The following is a 22,502-nucleotide window of genomic DNA, read 5'->3' on the forward strand; positions in this document are numbered from 1 at the left end:
AGCACTATGTGACTCAACTTCTGAGGTCATTAGTCCCCTAGAACTTAGAACTAGTTAAACCTAACTAACCTAACAACATCACACACATCCATGCCTGACGCAGGATTCGAACCTGCGACCGTAGCAGTCTCGCAGTTCCAGACTGCAGCACCTAGAACCACACGGCCACTTCGGCCGGCTCTGATACAGTCATTTGTTATATTTTTGTCATACAGTATTTTTCTTTTATTGTTATGACTTGACTAATCGTTATTTCTTATTGTCAACATTTTACCTCTATGTCCAAATAATTCACTTATTTGCTTTTATATCAGAACTACTGAAGATACTTGAGTCTAAAGGAAGTTAGTTGTGCCTCTTGTAATGTCCAGGAACTACTATTGGAAATTTGCTGTGGGAAATAATCCAGGGTATGTTACATTCCTCTACCCCATGAACCATGGACCATGCCGTTGGTGGGGAGGCTTGCGTGCCTCAACGATACAGATAGCCGTACCGTAGGTGCAACCACAATGGAGGGGTATCTGTTGAGAGGCCAGACAAACGTGTGGTTCCTGAAGAGGGGCAGCAGCCTTTTCAGTAGTTGCAGGGGCAACAGTCTGCATGATTGACTGATCTGGCCTTGTAACACTAACCAAAACGGCCTTGCTGTTGTGGTACTGCGAACGGCTGAAAGCAAGGGGAAACTACAGCCATAATTTTTCCCGAGGGCATGTAGCTTTACTGTATGGTTAAATGATGATGGCGTCCTCTTGGGTAAAATATTCCGGAGCTAAAATAGTCCCCCATTCGGATCTCCGGGCGGGGACTACTCAGGAGGATGTTGTTACCAGGAGAAAGAAAATGGGCATTCTACGCATCGGAGTGTGGAATGTCAGATCCCTTAACCGGGCAGGTAGGTTGGAAAATTTAAAAAGGGAAATGGATAGGTTAAAGTTAGATGAAGTGGGAACTAGTGAAGTTCGGTGGCAGGAGGAACAAGACTTCTGGTCAGGTGAATACAGGGTTATAAATACAAAATCAAATAGGGGTAATGCAGTAGTAGGTTTAATAATGAATAAAAAAATAAGAGTGCGGGTAAGCTACTACAAACAGCATAGTGATCGCATTATAGTGGCCAAGATAGACACGAAGCCCATGCCTACTCCAGTAGTACAAGTTTATATGCCTACTAGCTCTGCAGATGACGAAGAAATTGAAGACGTGTATTATGAGATAAAAGAAATTATTCAGGCAGTGAAGGAAGACGAAAATTTAATAGCCATGGGTGACTGGAATTCGACACTAGGAAAAGGGAGAGAAGGAAACATAGTAGGTGAATATGGATTGGGTCTAAGAAATGAAAGAAGAAGCCGTCTAGAGGAATTTTGCACGGAGCATAACTTAATCATAGCTAACACTTGGTTCAAGAATCATAAAAGAAGGTTGTATACATGGAAGAATCCTGGAGATACTAAGAGGTATCAGATAGATTATATAATGGTAAGACAGAGATTTAGGAACCAGGTTTTAAATTGTAAGACATTTCCAGGGGCAGATGTGGGCTCTGACCACAATCTGTTGGTAATGAACTGCAGATTAAAATTGAAGAAACTGCAAAAAAGGTGGTAATTTAAGGAGATGGGACCTGGATAAACCGACTAAGCCAGAGGTTGTACAGAGTTTCAGGGAGAGCATAAGGGAACAATTGACAGGAATGTGGGAAAGAAATACAGTAGAAGAAGAATGGGTAGTTTTGAGGAATGAAATAGTGAAGGCAGCAGAGGATCAAGTAGGTAAAAAGATGAGGGCTAGTAGAAATCCTTGGGTAACAGAAGAAATATTGAATTTAATTGATGAAAGGAGAAAATATAAAAATGAAGTAGGCAAAAAGGAATACAAACGTCTCAAAAATGAGATCGACAGGAAGTGCAAAATGGCTAAGCAGGGATGGCTAGAGGACAAATGTAAGGATGTAGATACTTATCTCACTAGGGGTAAGATAGATACAGCCTACAGGAAAATTAAAGAGACCTTTGGACAAAAGAGAGCCACTTGTATAAATATCAAGAGCTCAGGTGGAAACCCAGTTCTAAGCAAAGAGGGGAAAGCAGAAAGGTGTAAGGAGTATATAGAGGGTCTTTACAAGGGTGATGTACTTGAGGACAATATTATGGAAACGGAAGAGGATGTAGATGAAGATGAAATGGGAGATATGATACTGCGTGAAGAGTTTGACAGAGCACTGAAAGACCTGAGTCGAAATAAGGCCTCGGGAGTAGACAACATTCCATTAGAATTATTGACGGCCTTGGGAGAGCCAGTCCTGACAAAACTCTACCATCTGAGCAAGATGTACGAGACAGGCGAAATACCCTCAGACTTCAAAAAGAATATAATAATTCCAATCCCAAAGAAAGCATGTGTTGACAGATGTGAAAATTACCGGACTATCAGTTTAATAAGTCACAGCTGCAAAATACTAACATGAATTATTTACAGACGAATGGAAAAACTGGTAGAAGCCGACCTCGGGGAAGATCAGTTTGGATTTCGTAGAAATGTTGGAACACATGAGGCAATACTGACCTTACAACTTATCTTAGAAGGAAGATTAAGGAAAGACAAACCTACGTTTCTAGCATTTGTAGACTTAGAGAAAGCTTTTGACAATGTTGACTGGAATACTCTCTATCAATTTCTGAAGGTGGCAGGGGTAAAATACACGGAACGAAAGGCTATTTACAATTTCTACAGAAACCAGATGGCAGTTATAAGAGTCGAAGGACATGAAAGGGAAGCAGTGGTTGGGAAGGGAGTGAGAGGGGGTTGTAGCCTCTCCCCGATGTTATTCAATCTGTATATTGAGCAAGCAGTAAAGGAAACAAAAGAAAAATTTGGAGTAGGTATTAAAATCCAGGGAGAAGAAATAAAAACTTTGAGCTTCGCCGATGACATTGTAATTCTGTCAGAGACAGCAAAGGACTTGGAAGAGCTGTTGAATGGAATGGACAGTGTCTTGAAAGGAGGATATAAGATGAACATCAACAAAAGCAAAACGAGGATAATGGAATGTAGTCGAATTAAGTCGGGTGATACTGAGGGTATTAGATTAGGAAATGAGACACTTACAGTAGTAAAGGAGTTTTGCTATTTGGGAAGCAAAATAACTGATGATGGTCGAAGTAGAGAGGATATAAAATGTAGACTGGCAATGGCAAGGAAAGCGTTTCTGAAGAAAAGAAATTTGTTAACATCGAGTATAGATTTAAGTGTCAGGATATCATTTCTGAAAGTATTTGTATGGAGTGTAGCCATGTATGGAAGTGAAACATGGACAATAAATAGTTTGGACAAGAAGAGAATAGAAGCTTTCGAAATGTGGTGCTACAGAAGAATGTTGAAGATTAGGTGGGTAGATCACGTAACTGATGAGGAGGTATTGAATTGAATTGGGGAGAAGAGAAGTTTGTGGCAAAAATTGTTGAGAAGAAGGGGTCGGTTGGTAGGACATGTCCTGAGGCATCAAGGGATCACAAATTTAGCTTTGGAGGGTAGCGTGGAGGGTAAAAATCGTAGAGGGAGACCAAGAGATGAATACACCAAGCAGATTCAGAAGGATGTAAGTTGCAGTAGGTACTGGGAGATGAAGGAGCTTGCACTGGATAGGTTGTCATGGAGAGCTGCATCAAACCAGTCTCAGGACTGAAGACAACAACAACAACAACAACAATAAGAACTACAACTACAACAACATGTTACATTGAGAATATTGAAGTTGATTATATGAGGGTGAGTCAAATGAAAACCATAAATATTTTTTAAATATTATTTATTGTGCAGAAGTGGTACAAAGCTGTATCACTTTTCAACACAATTTCCCCCACGCTCAATGCAAGTCCTCCAGCACTTACAAAGTGCATAAATTCCTTTAGAAAAAATTTCTTTTGGTAGTCCGCACAACCACTCATGCACCGCGTGGTGTACCTCTTCATCAGAACGGAACTTCTTTCCTCCCATTGTGTCTTTGAGTGGTCCAAACATATGGAAATCACTTGGGGTGTGGTCTGGTGAGTATGGTGGAAGAGGAAGACACTCAAAATGCAGGTCTGTGATTGTTGCAACTGTTGTAGGGGCAGTGTAGGGCCTTGCCTTGTCATGTTGCAAAAGGACACCTGCTGACAGCAATACATGTTGCTTTGATTTGATTGCAGGCAGCAGATGATTTTTTAGGAGATCTGTGTATGATGCACTGGTGACAGTGGTCCCTCTAGGTATGTAATGCTCCAAAATGACCCCATTTTCGTCCCAAAAGAGAGTCAGCATAACCTTCCCTGCAGTTGGTTCTGTTCAAAATTTCTTTGGTTTTGGTGATGAGGAATGGCGCCATTCCTTGCTCGCTCTCTTCATTTCCGGTTAGTGGAAGTGAACCCAGGTATCGTCCCCAGTAACGATTCTTGCAAGGAAGCCAGCACCTTCTCGTTCAAAGCACCGAAGAAGTTCTTCACAAGCATCAACACGTCGTTCTCTCATTTCAGGAGTCAGCTGCCGTGACACCCATCTTGCAGACATTTGTGGAACTGGAGCACATCATGCACAATGTGGTGTGCTGACCCATGACTAATCTGTAAACATGCTGCAATGGCATTCAGTGTCACTCAGCAGTTTTCCTTCACTATGGATTCAATGCAATGTTCTGTGGAGTCACAACTCATTGTGCCTTACCTGGATGAGGAGCATCTTCCACTGAAGTCACACCATTTGTGAACTTCCTACTCCATTCGTAAACTTGCTGCTGTGACAAACATGCATCTCCTTACTCAACCTTCATTCGTCAATTAATTTCAACGGGTTTCACATCTTCACTACTCAAAAACTGAATAACAGAATGCTGTTCTTCCCTGGTGCAAGTCACAAGTGGGGCGGCTGTCTTTATACTAATACTGCGATTATATGTGTGCATTTGCACTGCCACCTACAGGCCATTCTGCACGCTTTTTGTAGCACGCTTACCAACTTACAGGATAACGGCACGAAATTTCGATTTGTTATTACAAATTTAAGGTTTTCATTTGACTCACCCTCATATTCCATTTGACCTTCCATTTCCCTGGGGTGAAATTGGAATATTATCTATTTATTTAGGACACCTTTTCCACTTTGGTGAAATATGCAAAATATCATACTAGAGATTTCCCCAAGATATGCTGAGTGAGGTGATGCAGTGAACCAGACACAGGATTCACAATTTGGAGGATGTAATTAAAAACCTTAACAGGCCATCTAGATTTAGGTTTTCAATATGTTTCCTAAAATTCTTTGTGTGAGTATCGATCCCGATGCAGTCTCCGGAGACCATCTGCCATGAGAAAAGAACAGTCTTTGTACTGCACAGAGGGTAATGCCATCTGAGTCTCAGTCCAAGACTGTTGTGTGTATTTACATTGTCTAATAAAGTTTACAAAAATGTACCCAATGCATTGTAGTCAGAAATACTGGCGCGTACTACAATCTACCTACAGCTTAAAGTGAATGTGATTTCTTTGAAAAGAACACTGTTGATTTTCTGCCTTTTCCTTGTCAGTCCTAACCCTGTGCTCCCACCTTAAATGTCCTTGACCTCGAGAGGACACTTTTATTAAGTGCTGGATACATATGGGGACCACCCGCATTTCCACCTGCGCCGCACCCACCAGTCAGCCCGCACGCTATACTTTTGTTTCTTTCGTCAGTTGACTTGACTGAATCGAGTTATCGAGTAGTTGTACATTCCTAAGTAGCAAGCGTGTCTGCACCATCATATTTTATATGTTTCTGTCCAGCACATAGATAGGTAACACATATCTATGAGAATGCATTATTGTGGCCAAGATAGACATGAAGCCCATGCCTACTACAGTAGTACAGGTTTATATGCCTACTAGCTCTCCAGATGACAAAGAAATTGATCAAATGTATGATGAAATAAAAGAAATTATTCAGATAGTGAAGGGAGACGAAAATTTAATAGTCATGAGTGACTGGAATTCGGTAGTAGGAATAGGGAGAGAAGGAAACGTAGCAGGTGAATATGGATTGGGGGTAAGAAATGAAAGAGAAGCCGCCTCGTAGAATTTTGCATAGAGCACAACTTAATCATAGCTAACACTTGGTTCAAGAATCATAAAAGAAGGTTGTATACATGGAAGAATCCTGGAGATACTAAAAGGTATCAGATAGATTATATAATGGTAAGACAGAGATTTAGGAACCAGGTTTTAAATTGTAAGACATTTCCAGGGGCAGATGCGGATTCTGACCACAATCTATTGGTTATAAACTGTAGATTAAAACTGAAGAAACTGCAAAAAGGTGGGACTTTAAGGAGATGGGACATGTATAAACTGACTAAACCAGAGGTTGTACAGAGTTTCAGGGAGAGCATAAGGGAACAATTGACAGGAATGCAGGAAAGAAATACAGTAGAAGAAGAATGGGTAGCTTTGAGGGATGAAGTAGTGAAGGCAGCAGAGGATCAAGTAGGTAAAAAGATGAGGTCTAGTAGAAATCCTTGGGTAACAGAAGAAATATTGAAGTTAATTGATGAAAGGAGAAAATATAAAAATGCAGTAAATGAAGCAGGCAAAAAGGAATACAAACATCTCAAAAATGAGATCGACAGGAAGTGCAAAACGGCTAAGCAGGGATGGCTAGAGGACAAATGTAAGCATGTAGCGGCTTACCTCACTAGGGGCAAGATAGATACTGCCTACAGAAAAATTAAAGAGAACTTTGGAGAAAAGAGAGAGCCGCTTGTTTGAATATCAAGAGCTCGGATGGAAACCCAGTTCTAAGCAAAAAATGGAAAGCAGAAAGGTGGAAGGAGTATATAGGGGGTCTATACAAGGGCGATGTAGTTGAGGACAATGTTATGGAAATGGAAGAGGATGTAGATGAAGATGAAATGGGAGATATGATACTGCGTGAAGAGTTTGACAGAGCACTGAGAGACCTGAGTCAAAACAAGGCCCCGAGAGTAGACAACATTCCATTAGAACTACTGGCGGCCTTGGGAGAGCTAGTCCTGACAAAACTCTACTACCTGGTGAGCAAGACGTATGAGACAAGCGAAATACCCTCAGACTTCAAGAAGAATATAATAATTCCAATCTCAAAGAAAGTAGGTGTTGACAGATGTGAAAATTACTGAACTATCGGTTTAATAAGTCACGGCTGCAAAATACTAACGCGAATTCCTTACAGACGAATGGAAAAACTAGTAGAAGCCGACCTCGGGGAAGATCAGTTTGGATTCCGTAGAAATATTGGAACTCATGAGGCAATACTGACCTTACGACTTATCTTAGAAGAAAGATTAAGGAAAGGCAAACCTAAGTTTCTAGCATTTGTAGGCATAGAGAAAGCTTTTGACAATGTTGACTGGAATACTCTCTTTCAAATTCTGAAGGTGGCAGGAGTAAAATACAGGGAGCGAAAGACTATTTACAATTTGTACACAAACCAGATGGCAGTTATAAGAGTCGAGGGACATGAAAGGGAAGCAGTGGTTGGGAAGGGAGTGAGACAGGGTTGTAGCCTCTCCCCGATATTATTCAATCTGTATATTGATCAAGCAGTAAAGGAAACAAAAGAAAAATTCGGAGTAGGTAATAAAATACATGGAGAAGAAATTAAAACCTTGAGATTCGCCGATGACATTGTAATTCTGTCAGATACAGCAAAGGACTTGGAAGAACAGTTGAACGGAATGGATAGCGTCTTGAAAGGAGGATATAAGATGAATATCAACAAAAGCAAAACAAGGATAATGGAATGTAGTCGAACTAAGTCGGGAGTTGCTGAGGGTATTAGATTAGGAAATGAGACACTTAAAGTAGTAAAGGAGTTTTGCTATTTGGGGAGCAAAATAACTGATGATGGTCAAAGTAGAGAAGATATAAAATGTAGACTGGCAATGGCAAGGAAAGCGTTTCTGAAGAAGAGAAATTTGTTAACATCGATTATAGATTTAAGTGTGAGGAAGTCGTTTCTGAAAGTATTTGTATGGAGTGTAGCCATGTATGGAAGTAAAACTTGGACGATAAATAGTTTGGACAAGAAGAGAATAGAAGCTTTCGAAATGTGGTGCTACAGAAGAATGCTGAAGATAAGGTGGGTAGATCACATAACTAATGAGGAGGTATTGAATAGAATTGGGGAGAAGAGGTGTTTGTGGCACAACTTGACTAGAAGAAGGCATCGGTTGGTAGGACATGTTCTGAGGCATCGAGGGATCACCAATTTAGTATTGGAGGGCAGCGGGGAAGGTAAAAATCATAGAGGGAGACCATGAGATGAATACACTAAACAGATTCAGAAGGATGTAGGTTGCAGTAGGTACTGGGAGATGAAGAAGCTTGCACAGGATAGAGTAGCATGGAGAGCTGCGTCAGACCAGTCTCAGGACTGAAGACCACAACAACAACAAACCACCTACTAGATAAGTCGTGGCCTTTTTAATGATGTCGATATGTTATTTTGTCTGGCATTTGTTCAAGAAAAGTCCTAGATCTGACTGTCCAACTTTGCACATGCTGTACAAAATATTTGCTTGTCTATGTTCATCTATTGCTACAGTAGAAAGAAGCTTTTCATCATTGTGACATACGAAGACATGACTGAGGTCGACAGTGGAGGAGGATTGATATAATGGCTTAGCTCTGTTGAACACTCACCCTGACATTGGTTGTCCTATTGTTGATGTAATTAACCAATTTGCCTGGAAGAAAAGGTGCATAGAACTCATCATTTAAGGAAGAGAACCACAATTGTAACTTTTTTATATCATAAGATGGCATTGTCTGGTATATGCGTATAATCATTTTAAACAAAACTTTCTTAAACTTTGCATGGGACTTGATTATTTTTTATTATGGTAAAAGTAAAGGTATCAAGATATCTTTAGCGCCCCCCCCTCCTTGAGGTTTATCTGTATCCTTCACTTCTCTTACTAGAAGCATTTAGATGAAAATTATGACATATTTGATGAGACCAATTAATGTGCATTTAAATATTTACAAACACTTTACTCTTCTTTCAATTATCACCCAAGCTCATCAGCAATGCCCTCCACAGAATGCTGCATTCAAAGCATGTCGGACAGTTTCTGTAATGATAAACACTATTCTCTTTCTGTCTGCTTCAAAATCTGATTTTCTCATAGATCAACTGGCCACTCATTACTAAGTTGTTGTATAGTTAGAAACATTGGCAACCCAACAATAAACAATCAGTAGATATGAGAATAAATTTGTAACTCATACCTTTATAATAATTCTACAACTTGAATTTTTCCTAACTTTCATGTAGTAGTCCAGTAAAACTGTCAGAAAAAAAGCCTGTACCTTGCAAAAGGTGGGGTAGAAGATTTTATTTTTTTAAGTCGTTCATATTGTTGGAAAGGTTAGAAAACCAAGTTTTGCCAACAAAATTTCTCTTGGGAAAACTTTCTGCAGTCAAAAATATTCGAAAATTTCGGACTTTTTTCAGTTTTTTCAAAATATCTCAGTTTCATTTGCTCCTATCGCTTTGACATCTATCTTCTTTTTTAAAGAGCACAAAATTCTCTACAAATTTGATTTTTACCATTTTTTTCTACTCCCAATATCTAAGGAGCTACAGCGCGTCAAAAAATACCAATTTTTCAAATTTCGAGCAAAGTGGCAAATTACCTAATTTTTGAACACTGTTATTTCAGTTTCTATTTGTGTAGTATAAACATATTACTCGTCATATTATTCATTGGAATTTACCATCTCACTCTGCTGCAGGGCCAGGACAAACAGCATCATATTCAGTAACTACGAACACATTCACGTCGGATTGCGTGAAGTTTATTTGTGTTACAATATGTAATACGATTGCACACAGGTGCCGTAAATTTTCTACAGTTGATTGACGTTAATGATCAGTTATAAGAAAAAGTATGTAGGAATTGTTCTTTAGCAGACAAAAGCGTATTTATTCTTTGGCGGGCGGAAGGCAATTATCTCTAGTGATTGTTCACAGCGCGCTGACAGGTATTAGCACACAACAATAAGGGTCCTACAGTTTGGAGTCGCTTCCGTTCAGTATATGTTATGGTGCTGAAAATGAGTATGTCTGACATGAATTTTTGTTTCATTTGAGAAAAAACTGTTGAGTGGTGGATGCAATGTGAAAAAGAAAGGACTGAACACACTTAACGATTGTAGTGCTAAACCCAGGGAGTCTGCTCACACCCATTTTTTGGAAATGCTCAGTGAATTGATGGTGCATGAAGCATGCTACAAGAAGTACATTAATGAGAGAATGATAGCAGCTAGCCTTTGACATCCTCAGGAACCAACAGGCATGCTACGTTGGTCGCAGGAAAAAGGTCAGTTCACTTTCAAAGAGAAATGCTTCTTATGTCGAAAAGGGAATTCTGATGACTTTTTAACCAAGCAGTTAAGACTGCCATATGCCAAACGAAATTTTGATGGAGGGTACCTTATCCACAAAGTGACTTGGACTCGAAATGTTTGCTTCAAGTCAAAGCCCAAAGCTATGTTTCTTACCTACAACGTCAATTTGGACCTCAATTTGCTATTGTATTTGATGGGTATCCATGTGAGGGAGACAAATGTAGCACAAAGAGTGCTGAGAGGATTCGTAGGTCCAAAAAACATTCTTCGGTTGACGTTGTGGTTGAATCAGAGATGGTGAACCAAGTCCCTCAGGACAAGTTCTTGTACAACGAACGAAACCAGATGCGTTTGATCACACTTCTTAAAAAGGAATTTCTGGAGTTTAGCGTTGAAGTGCACCAGGCACAAGAAGATGCTGACCTTATGATTGAAGCATCTTAAAGCCAGGAAGAAGAAATGCAGAAGACAAGTGGTTTTCCACTGCATCTTACAAGTTTGACAGTGAATATATTCTGTTCACTCACGCCTTTAGCGGAAGTGATACAACATCTGCTTCTTTTGGTCAAGGAAAAATTAAATGCTGCAATATTGTTGCGAAAAATGAACACCTAACCTCAGCGCTTTGCACGTTCAATAAACCACATGCTACCCGTGAAGAAATAATAACAGCAACAGAACAGGTTACTATCGCATTGTATAGTGGAGGTGTCAGCAGTTCCCACACACTAGACCATTTGCGGTACCAGCTATTCGCCAAGTCTGCCACAAAAAGCAAACTGAATCTTGCACGGTTGCCACCTATACTAGATGCTGCACAACATCATTTGTTGCGGACTTACAAACAAGTCCAAAGTTCGATGGGAAACTGGAAGCCTCCTGAGAAATGGGGCTGGAATCACAGTGACCACGGTCCAATACCCGTTATAATGAGCCAAGATCCAGCACCTGAACCACTTCTTCACATTGTTTCATGCTCATGCAAGCTGAACTGTGGCGGAGCGTGCTCCTGCAGAAAAGCGGGTTTGAAATGTTCTTCAATTTGCAAGAAATGTATTGGGGTCAAATGCGAAAACGTGCCAAAATTTTTATATGAAAACAGTGAAGAAGATGTTATGGAGGATGTTGAGGAAACCGCTGACGAAATCAACAAACTTGCTGAGGCTGACTCGCTGTTTAAAGAAGAGGTCAATTTGGGATCAACTCTAGATACAGACCGTGAGTCCGTAACTCAAGGTATTTCTGGTGACACTGAGGAACCTGGCCCATCAAAACGTTGGAAGTGATGCTCATATCTGTCTCAAGTGGGCTAATGTGCGATATTACAAGTATTACATACCCAGAACTGTCAACATTTTTTAGTAACTGACAATACATTTTAATTGTAATAAAGCTACTTATTTTTAATGTCAACTGTGTGGCTTTTATACACAAGAATAATTACCTACCTAATTAGGTTGCCTATTGCAGCTAATAATAGTTCAGTTTCCTGAGACAATTTATTTTGTGTGCGTGTGTGTGTGTGTGTGTGTGTGTGTGTGTGTGTGTGTGTGTGTGTGTGTGTGTGTGTGTCTAAGTCTCTTAATGATGTATTTTTATATTTATAGTTTTACAAATACCAGGGCTGAGGTGGCCCATAGTGAACTTCAGGTAGTGATGTAAGAATCACAATAGTTGGGTGCCCAGCAATCCTCATGTTGCATACAGAGAAATTGAATACCTGAAAGTGAGGTGGTAAATTCCAACATATAACATGATGTATAATGTATTTATACTACACAAACAGAAACTGAAAAAATACTGTTAAAAAATAAGGTATCTTGCCACTATGCTCAAAATTTGAAAAATTGGCATTTTTTGAGGCGCTGTAGCGCCTTGGATATTGGGAGTAGAAAAAAATGGCAAGAATCAAATTTGTAGAGAATTGTGTGCTCTTTAAAAAAGAAAATAGACGTTAAAGCGATTGGAGCAAATGAAACTGAGATATTTTGAAAAAACTGAAAAAAGGCCAAAATTTTCCAAGTTTTTTGACTGCAGAAAGTTTTCCCAAGCGAAATTTTGTTGGCAAAACTCAGTTTTCTAATCTTTCCAACCATATGAACGAGTTGAAAAAATAAACTCTTCTACCCCACCTTTTGCAAGGTATATCTGCAATTTGACTGGACTATAGCTCCAGTTTAATAATGAAACAGTGAATTTTTCCTCTGTTTTCATAACGATTATGTATGCAGCCAGTCGCTTGTTGTTTACTGTTGTCCTTAAGATATCCTGAACTGTTAATTTGTTCTAATCATACGTTACCAATATAGAAAATAATTTTTTGCCACAGATGAATGACGTACATGACTATGGAGGGTCATGGAAGCGATTGTATATAGAACGGCATCTGCAAGATGAATTGGAAATGATGCCTGTGGAAAATTTTGTTGGTCAGGAGGTCGCAGTGCTTGTTTCTCTGTGTTCTTCATATGTGCATCGCCTACGTCTACGGCAGCTTAAGGTTGCCCGATTGCCTCCATTAATGGAGGGGCCTGATGAATGTTCCACTGAACTTCCTCCCATGAATCATATAGATCTTGCACTCATCATCAGAGGTCTTACAGAACTTGAGGTGTGTGAATATTTACAGCATCATATTCCACATAGAGTTGCTCGCAAACAGCCATACATACAAATTATTTATCCCTTTTTAATTTTATAAAGCCACCAAGTGATGGAGATATAATCCTCCTAAATGTGTAGATGGAAGAACAATAAGTATGACTGGTAACAGTAGTTTGTATTTTCAAATTCATCATTTATTTTTGCCTCCTCATGCACCATCAGAACATCACCCAATGTTTTTTATCAATATGACAGCAGATATATGTGTTACATAAGGTATGAAATGTGTGAACTTACTTCTATTTAATGTGTGAAGGAATTTTCTGACAATACCGGTATTTAAACAGACATATTAAGCAATCTTTTCCATCACCTTGAGCAGTTTATTATGTGTTTTAATTCTCTGTTTCGAATTTTTCTGTTTGTTTTTCCTAAGTAAATATGAGTCCAAACTGGTTGTTGTTTCATTATTGTGTGTAGAACCATTACTGAAATACTTACAGATGTTTTTGCTGATATGCACAACAGGTTGGTAGGTGTACCCATTTTGTGCAGTAAGGATGCCCATATTTTAAGATAGTTCTTTACAGTGAGCCAGACTACTGCTTCTAGTCATTATTCTTACTGCCCTTTTTTACAATTTAAGAACTGTATCAATATTCGTGCCATTGATCCCAGAGAATAATCCCATAGCTAAGGATTTAGTGTTCATAGGAATAGTATCCCACATCAAGACTCTGGCTGTTACAAACTGTTGATAGAGCCCTAAGCACATAACATGCTGATGACATTCTTTTGGTCACTATCTTTATGTTTATTCCATATTATTTGACAATCAGTATTCATCGCTGAAAGTTTTTTGTTTGTTCCACAATGTTTATCATCTATGCTCAATTTGGCATAGTTGCTTTCCCATTGTATGCTGAAGTGAATGCTGGTGTTTTTTAAATGTTTAGTGTTACTTTATCACATACTGCCCAATTGTGAATATCCTTGAGGGTTTCATTTGTCTTCTCTATTAGGAGTTCTGGTGACAATAATGTTAGTGTCATTAGTAAAGAGAACTTTTCTCCTTGTCTTATATTGCTTGTATGGTCTTGGATAATTATTAAGGACAAAATTGGACGCAGTGCATTCTTCTGATGCACATTTATGTTTATATATGTGTTGTCTGTGTATTGTTTTATTAAAAATCTGTCATCAGCAGATGTGTAAACTTTGCCTATTTTCCATGTAAAACTGGAACCACTCATTGTCTATTCCTGTTATGCACAATGCTTCTAATATGATTAGTAGTGTTTTGTTGTCGCTTTTGACAGTGACAAAAGCCTTGGACAGGTCTAAGAATATGCCTGTAACACATCTAAGACAGGAGCTTTTGTAAACTCTGTAGTAGCCGTTATTGTCCTCCTTCCTCTTCAGAAACCAAACTGCGCTTTGTTGACAAGGTACCTCATTTAGTGTATTTGTGTGTAAGTGCACAACTTGTGCATGCATAGGAACTCTGAAAAATATCTGAATTAAAGAACTCATTTATTATGTGTGTTAATTGATTTGTATGTTATCTATGCATGCTTCAGAAGACTGGAAATGCATCTATGCTTGCTCACTTTTTTCTACTTTAATTTCTGTATTATTTTCCTGACTTCAAGTTTGGTTGTAAGAAACATCATCATTATACTTGCTGTGAAATTCATTGTGGATGCTATATGTCCCTTAGGAAGATTTTGCTGCAACTTCTCTGCAGTACCAGAGAATAAATCCTCAGGAATTTGCCAATTCCTGAGGATTTTCTATTTCTCTATCCAAATCTTTACCTTGTGTGTTATGACACTTGTCTGCCTTTTCCAATTTCATATTTTATGATATCCGATATTACTTTGCTTTTATTTTCTGCATCATAGAATGTTTTTTCATTGAATGACTTTTCTGCAGCAAGCAGTACCTTTTGTACATTTAGTAGTTAATTAGTGAAGTGCTTTTGTAAAGAACTGAGAAATGTAAGTGCCTGGGAGGGCTTTCTAATACTCATAGTTACCCATTTATTTTCCTCGGAATGGCTAACTTTGGAAATGTTTTCTTAAAAATTAAATAGTTTGCACAATTTAGAGAATTTAGTATTTACATTATGTCAACAAAAGTCATCAATTCTAATTATTTTTTAATTTCTGTGTTTTACTTTTTCAATTATTATTAATTATATAATATATAACATGTTATATTTAGTATCTACATTGTATTACATTCACATTTTAGCCAAGGTTTTATTTACCAATGACATAGAAAAAGAATGTATTTTACGTTCCAAGAAGACCCTTTTGTGGGCCTGCACTTTCTGGATTCTACCAAACCCGTTCTTAGCTTTATTATCTGACTAATAATCCAAGAGGCCAAGACCTTTTCTAAATGCTTAATAATTTTCCTCATCAATCTCTGTAAGTATGTAGTCTGAGACAGATTCTATGCTTTTTCATACACTAATAGCAGTGTTTACTATTTGTGCTGTGACAAAAGTGTTCAAAATATTTAGGAAGTTATCACTAATTTCACTGACATTTCATGTCTCCACATATTATCATGTTAGTTTTAGGGACTGAGACTCTTTTCAGGACTTCAGTTAATTTGTTGAAGTTAGTGTCCACATTACCACCAGGTGAGCAGTACATACACAAAATGATAAACTGTTTATGGATGTCTAGCTTTGTTAGCTCAGTGGCTGTAAGTTCAAAATGTTTATCTACACTGATCTTGATCAGATCTTCTCTAGCTTTGAAATATGTTCTACTTCTGATATAAATAGACAATCCCCCATCCTTTAATGTAGTTCTATGGTAGAAACTTACACATTCATATGACAATAGCACTGTATGCTGTATGTCAGTGTCATTACAAATAACTTTAGTAGGTAATATGGATATCTCCATCACTTCTACAGAAGAAGTAATGTCTAAAATAAAAAATGTGTGGTGATTATGCTGTAACATTAGCAGAATTAATTAAAGAGTTACAATGAAATGAATACCCCTAGCTGCATACTGGCATTGATATAAGTCAACAGGCACAGTTGAAAATGTATGCCCTGACCGGGACTCGAACGCGGGATCTCCTGCTTACAGGGCAGATGCTCTATCCATCTGAGCCACCGAGGACAGAGGATACTGCAACTGCAGGAACATATCTCTGTCATGCCTCTCGTGAGAACCACAAGTCCAATTTCACTTTTGCCAGCTCTTTTAAAAAATTGTAGAAAATAAAAATTTTACAAGTAGCTTCTTAACCACCTGACTACAAATAAAGTCACAGTTTGTATTTCTACATGAGTCTGATGTTTATAAGTCTATTTAGACATATAGAAATAATGTATTTAATTCATTAGACAATAAATTACAGGACATTACTATATTCTGTGTGACTAAATCACACTTTCTTCACCTTCTGCATTGTGGGTTTCTATTAGATCTGTTGCCAAAGAAAACAGGGAGCAAGTTGTCAGACAGTCATCACTTTGAATGTAGTCATCCAAACTACATGAAATGTTTTGTATTTGAATTAATTTAACAATTGCTACTACATTTCGTTGAGCTTCAGTAAATACAGAAGCATCTTGTTTATCACCTCCAAAGCCTGCTTTGTAGGAGCACTTGGCAGCAGTTTCGGGTCTCATTTCCCTTGTTACCAAGCCAATCCACTGTACTGCAACCAGAACAGAAACTGATTGTGCAAAAGCAAATGCTCTTTCTGCTTCTTCATCGCTAAGAATAAGGGACTGCATCAATAATTGCCTATAGTGAGACTTGAATGTGTAAATAAGCCCCTGGCCATGGGTGGTGTGATGCTGGTTGAACCTGGTGTGTTCCAAGCCAACTTCACATTTGATAACTTGGCTTTTGGGTGGCAGGTTGTATTGTCTAGGAAAAGGAGAACTTGGTGATATCGTTTCTTGATTTTCACATTGAAAAAGCCCAGCCACTCTTCCATAATACCACTTACTATCCTCATCTGTTTATTGCTTCATTGTGTGAGTGGAAGCTTATTGACACCTATGTTTTTGAAACAGTAGGGTTTTGCTATCTTTCTAATCACCTGTGGTTTCTCCATTTCACCCAATGTGTTGCCACACAGTAGATTAGTGAGTCTTTTCATGGACATTTTTCCATTGATGCACTTATCATCTCTATTACTACAGATTTTGAAGGCAGTGCGCAATAAAATAAATATGTTCCATTGACACTGAACACATCTTTTGGGTCATAATTCCCATTTAGTTTGTGCAATATTGTCTCCTATTCTGTTGCTAGATTTTCCTGCACATCCGTAGCTTCCCCATGCATTTCATTCTACACAAAGTTGTGTCTAGCTTTGAGTGTCCAGTCATCCTGTAGATTCCTTAAATTCCATATTTTCAAACTTTTTAGTGGTTTTCAGAGCCTCACTCAGAAACATTGGTTCAGACAAAGGTAAGTTTTTTGCCTACACAGTTACAAATCATTCCTGCACTATCTTGTTAATTTCTTCATTTCCTGTCTTCTTCACCTTTCTGTATCATCTCCTCATTTCTCAAAGTTTCATAAAAATTTTGTTTTACAGCATTGGAAATGCAAGATTATTTTGTGCATAGAGGGTTCTTTCTCGTGCACCTCCATTACCTTAATCTTTTATTAATTGTTAGCAATAGATACTTTTTGTTCAGAAGCATTTTGTTACTGAAAGTGCTACAAGTCAACTGAAATGGGCAAAGAATAATGCAGGTAGTGCATTTCTTTGGACTGCTTGACCTTGTTGGATAAGACCATTGTTGATGAAACTACAGTCACCTCTTTCACATTATAGGATTGTCAGGGATGTATAATCTTCTGTTAAAATTAGCTTCTTTGTCTATACATGTATAACTAAGGTATACTGTAGTGCCAGTACAGTAGTACTATGTATACAATGTTTGATCAAAAGGTAGCACAATTTTTTTAATTTTGTGGGCTGTTTATATCTGATTTTCAATCGTGTGTGTGTGTGTGTGTGTGTGTGTGTGTGTGTGTGTGTGTATACTCATGTTCCTAATGTACATTGGCATTTTCAGTTGTTCCAAATATTTAGTGTATTGTTGACATCTGAAAAGGGTATATGTGGTTTTGAGAGCTCAGCAAATTTTTACTTTCCAAAAAGATGTGTCAAACAATTTGCATTAAATTTTTCCTGAAAATGGAATAAAGTGCAGCACCACATTTAAAATGTTGACTGTAGCTTTTGGTGGACCTACTATGAGTAAGACAAGAGTTTACGAGAGGGATAAGTGTATGAAAGAGGGGCAAGAAGATGCTAAAGACAAAGACTGCCCAGGATGCTCTAGCACATCAGTTACTCACAACACTGTGGAAGAAGTAAAGGAAATGGTTCTGGAAAATCACTGAATCACCATCAGAGAGGTTGCTGAAGATGTCAGCATATCCTTTGGCTCATCCCAAGCAATTTATTTGAATGTTTTGGGCTTGAAACATGTAGCAGCAAAGTTTGTTCCGAAATTGTTGAATTTTCGCCAAAAAATGATGTCGAATATACATTGCTCAGGAATTGGTGAATGAAGTTGACAATGATTCAGAACTTCTAAAGAAGTTTATAACAGGTGATGAAGGATGAGTATGACATCGAGACAAAGGCTCAGTCATCTCGCTGGAAACCACTTGAAAAGCCAAGACTGAAAAAAATTGGACAAGCTCGGTCACATGTGAAGGTGATTCTCCGTGTTTTCTTCAATTAAAGTGGAATAGTCCATCATGAATTCCTGCCTTATGGTCGTACAGTCAATAAGGAATACTACCTGGAAGTCATGCACCATTTGCATGAAGTAATCTGAAGAAAATGACCAGAACTAAAGCAAAACTTCTCGTGGAAACTGTATCACAATAGTTCTCCCACTCATACCCCAATGCTTGTTCATGATTTTTTGGCAGGAAAGAAAACTGTTATGTTGCCTTAGGATATTCATAGGACATCGCCCTCTGCCACTTCTTTGTATTTATAAGTGTGAAGGGAATGGTGAAAGGATGTCATTTTGCCACCATTGATGAGATGAAAACATAGTCACAGAAGGAGCTGAACACCGTAATGAAAAATGAGTACTGGAGGAACTTCCAAGATTGGAAGAAGTGCTGGTACAACTGTATTATATATGAGGGGTATTACTTTGAAGGGCACAAAGTTTATGGTGAATAAATGAAATACTTAAGAAAAACAAAAATTCCTGTTACTTTTTGATCACAAAATGTAAGCTTTTCTTTCACATTATACAATGAAGTATTAATTATGTTTTAAATTTGCATTCCACTTCTGGGTTAGGTATGTTCCACATATACAAAAAAAATTAACACATAAAAAGTATATTGAATGTGCCAGGACTGAAATACTTGCACAGTTTGTCCAGATTTCTGAATTACACACATTCCAATTTAATCAAGTTTAGCTGTATTTGTAATCATGAGGCCAATGGTCTGCAGAGCCAATGATCACTGGCAACTCTCGCACTGCTGCCCGCCGGCCTAGGCTGCATGCATGGTTGAGCTCTGTCATCTGGTGATGTAACTCCTTCGAGGATAGGCCACTTGGTATACCATTGTTGTGAGAAAGGTTGTCAGTCTATAGGATGTACATACCATACACAGCATCCATCCCTCTGCCCCACACCCCATCCTCCAAGAAATAGATGGTGTAGCACATCTTGATGCATGAGAAAACTGTTGCTTCTTTGTTGGCCGCCTGTGGAACTGGTGACCCCAGCGGGCTGAGGTCGCTGTCCATTGGAATTGCTGTCTGGACCGGGGTCTGGCTGACCTTGCCAGAGGCTGGAGGGTATGGACCTTGTGGCTGTGGCAGTTCTGCTGTGCTGTTGTAGGTTTGTGGAGGGGGAACAACCAACTTGGGATCAAAAGAATGTGATAATCCACTGCTAGGAGGTATCACTGTTTTCCGTGGGTGCACCTGATTAATACACTTGTGGCAAATGAAGCCATTGTAAAGTTGTACTTCCACCATGGCTTTTCTTAATAAATGGGCAACAACCGCCAGGGCTCAGCAGTGGTTATTCTTAGAGAAAACTATTGCCCAAATGGTATCTTTGACAGGGTATTAGTGGGGCCAATACCATGGATAGGGAGATGGAGATCTTGTAGGATGGAGAGTTTGGGCCAATACTGCTGTCTGTGGAGTTTTTTGGTAGGGCTGATGGCATGCTGAGGGGTTGAGGTAGTTTTTTGGCAGGGCTGATGGCATACTGAGGGGTTGAGGGAGTTTTTTGCCAGGGCTGATGCCATGCTGAGGGGCTGAGTGATAAGAGACTAAAACAGAATGAGGGCTTCATTTAAATTATCGTCAGTGTGCGGACAAAGTTTTCCACTAATCATTGGACGTAGGATGAAAAGATGCTATGTGCACTTGCAATGCTATTAGAAAAAGAAAAAGAGGTAAATTCGAAAGATGTGAACTGAGGTCTGTTGTTGATAACTGTGGTTTGTGGGAGACATTGAATATAGTGACCATGATAAACCACGAACAGCCAAGGGGCATGTAAAGTCTAAATGGGGTCATGATCAGGGCACTGAATCATCAGGCCACCTGAAGTATATGCAAGCATGTGCTGGCTGTTTGCTTTGGCAGGTGTTGCATGCTGCCACCATGTTGACAGTATCTGCTTGGATCCCTTGCCACTCATATGTTGATGTACCAGTCTCTTGGTGAGCACCCCTTTCCCCTGCACTGGACCTGATGTAGGAGGGACAGGATGCAGTACTTCCAAGTGGATGGGATCACATTGTGGGTGTGACCACTTTTTCCTTGCAACAAAAGGACTCCATTGAAGGTGGAGAACTCATGGCACTTATTCCAGAATGCTTGACCTTGCGGATGAACCAACTGTTTCCGATCTGTCGGCCAACCTCAGTGCACTAGATGGCATAATTTGCAGTTAACCAGCTCTCCCAAAGAGTGAGAGGTGATTATCTGTGCATCCAAGTGAAGGTTGGCTACAAAATCTTCTGCTTCTGTGTCTGTATGGCAACACACCTCTGGTTCTGAATTGAATTAGGAATGATGTGGCAATTTGGTCAGCGTATTGGAGTCTCCCATTAAGAATGGTAAGAAGGGTTTATGGTCAGTCGATAACATGAACTGTTAGCTGTTCATAGAACTTCTTGAGTGTAAAAATAATAGCCAAATAGATCTAAAAACCAATCCAAGTAGCAAATATTTTATTTTTCATTCAGTGACTAGTCTTGGGCTGAGACCGATTTTCAAATCTTCATAACAAAAGTCGAAAATGGCATTTCCAAAGATGTCAAAAAATGTGTAATGCACATTTAGAGTGCATACAGCTAACTAGTGACTGAATGAAGAATAAAATATTTGCAACTTGAACTAGTTTCTTGTTCTATTGATTAACAGAAGTTGCTGACTCAAGCTACTCCAGCATGCTAGAAGTTCAACAATAGCCAGTCTCTTTTTCTATTTGGCTGTAGTTGGATTGTACCTGTGTCAGAATTTTGGATATGATTGCAATGAGATGTTTCACATAATGTACTTTGTGAGGTAACACTGCACTCAAGCTGTAATCAGAAGTGTTAGCTGCTACAAATAAAGATTTTGGTGGGTCATAGGCCATAAAGCATGTCAGCTGAAGCAGGGCTTGATCAAGATCTCTAAAGGCTTTATCACGTGCTAGTGCAATTCCACTTGACAATGTTTTGAAACAACATGGAGTAGTTACACTATGACAGTGTCATTTGTGATGAACTTGCAATAGTAATTAAGTTGACCAAGCACAGGTTGTACTTCCTTTAAGTCCATTGGGACTGTAAGCTGCTGGATGGTTTGAACATTGTGCTGCAGGTTGTACTCCTAAAGCAGTGAGAACATGACCGAGATATTCTACCTGAAGGATGAAAAAATGACATTTGTCCATATTAACTTGAGATTAGCTTGTTGCAGAACAGCCAAAAAGGCATCAAGGTTGGCCACAAAGTCCTGAGCATTTTTACCCTGTGATGAGAATGTTGTGCAGATGGTTTGGTGTGCCAATACATCAGCTGTTTCAAGTGCCATTAAAGAAATAGCTTGGCACTGGCAGTGCCAAAAGGAAGACCGTTATAGTATAATAGTCTAAACACGGTGTTAATGACTAGAGCATTGCCTGATGCCTCGTCCAGAGGAGCTGAAGGTAGGTATTCCGTAGACCAGTCTTGGTGAAAATCTTGCCTCCTGCAAACCATGCCTTAATGGTATCCACTTTTTGATTTGTGTAGGTGTCATGACAGACTGTGTATTGATTGTGACCTGAAAGTCATCACTAATCGGAAGTGATCCATTCAATTTTTCCAGTCATGATAGGAGTAGCCCACTGACCATTGGCGACAGTGGTGAGAATGCCTTCTCCATCTGTAGCTTATCTCTGTGCATAAATGTAACATTCCAAGCTTTGGCAAAGCAGGGTGTGGCTGTTGGAGGGAGGTGACA

The 22,502-nt window shown here is 39.1% G+C and overlaps 1 protein-coding gene across 1 annotated transcript in view; it reads left to right on the forward strand.

The window, feature by feature from the left end:
- LOC124545786 (dynein regulatory complex subunit 5) overlaps positions 1-22,502 on the forward strand; it is a 99,121-nt gene that overhangs the window by 32,268 nt on the left and 44,351 nt on the right. The window contains exon 3 of the mRNA XM_047124733.1: positions 12,733-13,014. Within this exon, the coding sequence (XP_046980689.1) occupies positions 12,733-13,014 (282 nt within the window). The remainder of the gene's footprint in view (positions 1-12,732; positions 13,015-22,502) is intronic.

The sequence above is a fragment of the Schistocerca americana genome, chromosome 8 (assembly GCF_021461395.2).
Source record: "Schistocerca americana isolate TAMUIC-IGC-003095 chromosome 8, iqSchAmer2.1, whole genome shotgun sequence".
Lineage (NCBI taxonomy): Eukaryota > Metazoa > Arthropoda > Insecta > Orthoptera > Acrididae > Schistocerca > Schistocerca americana.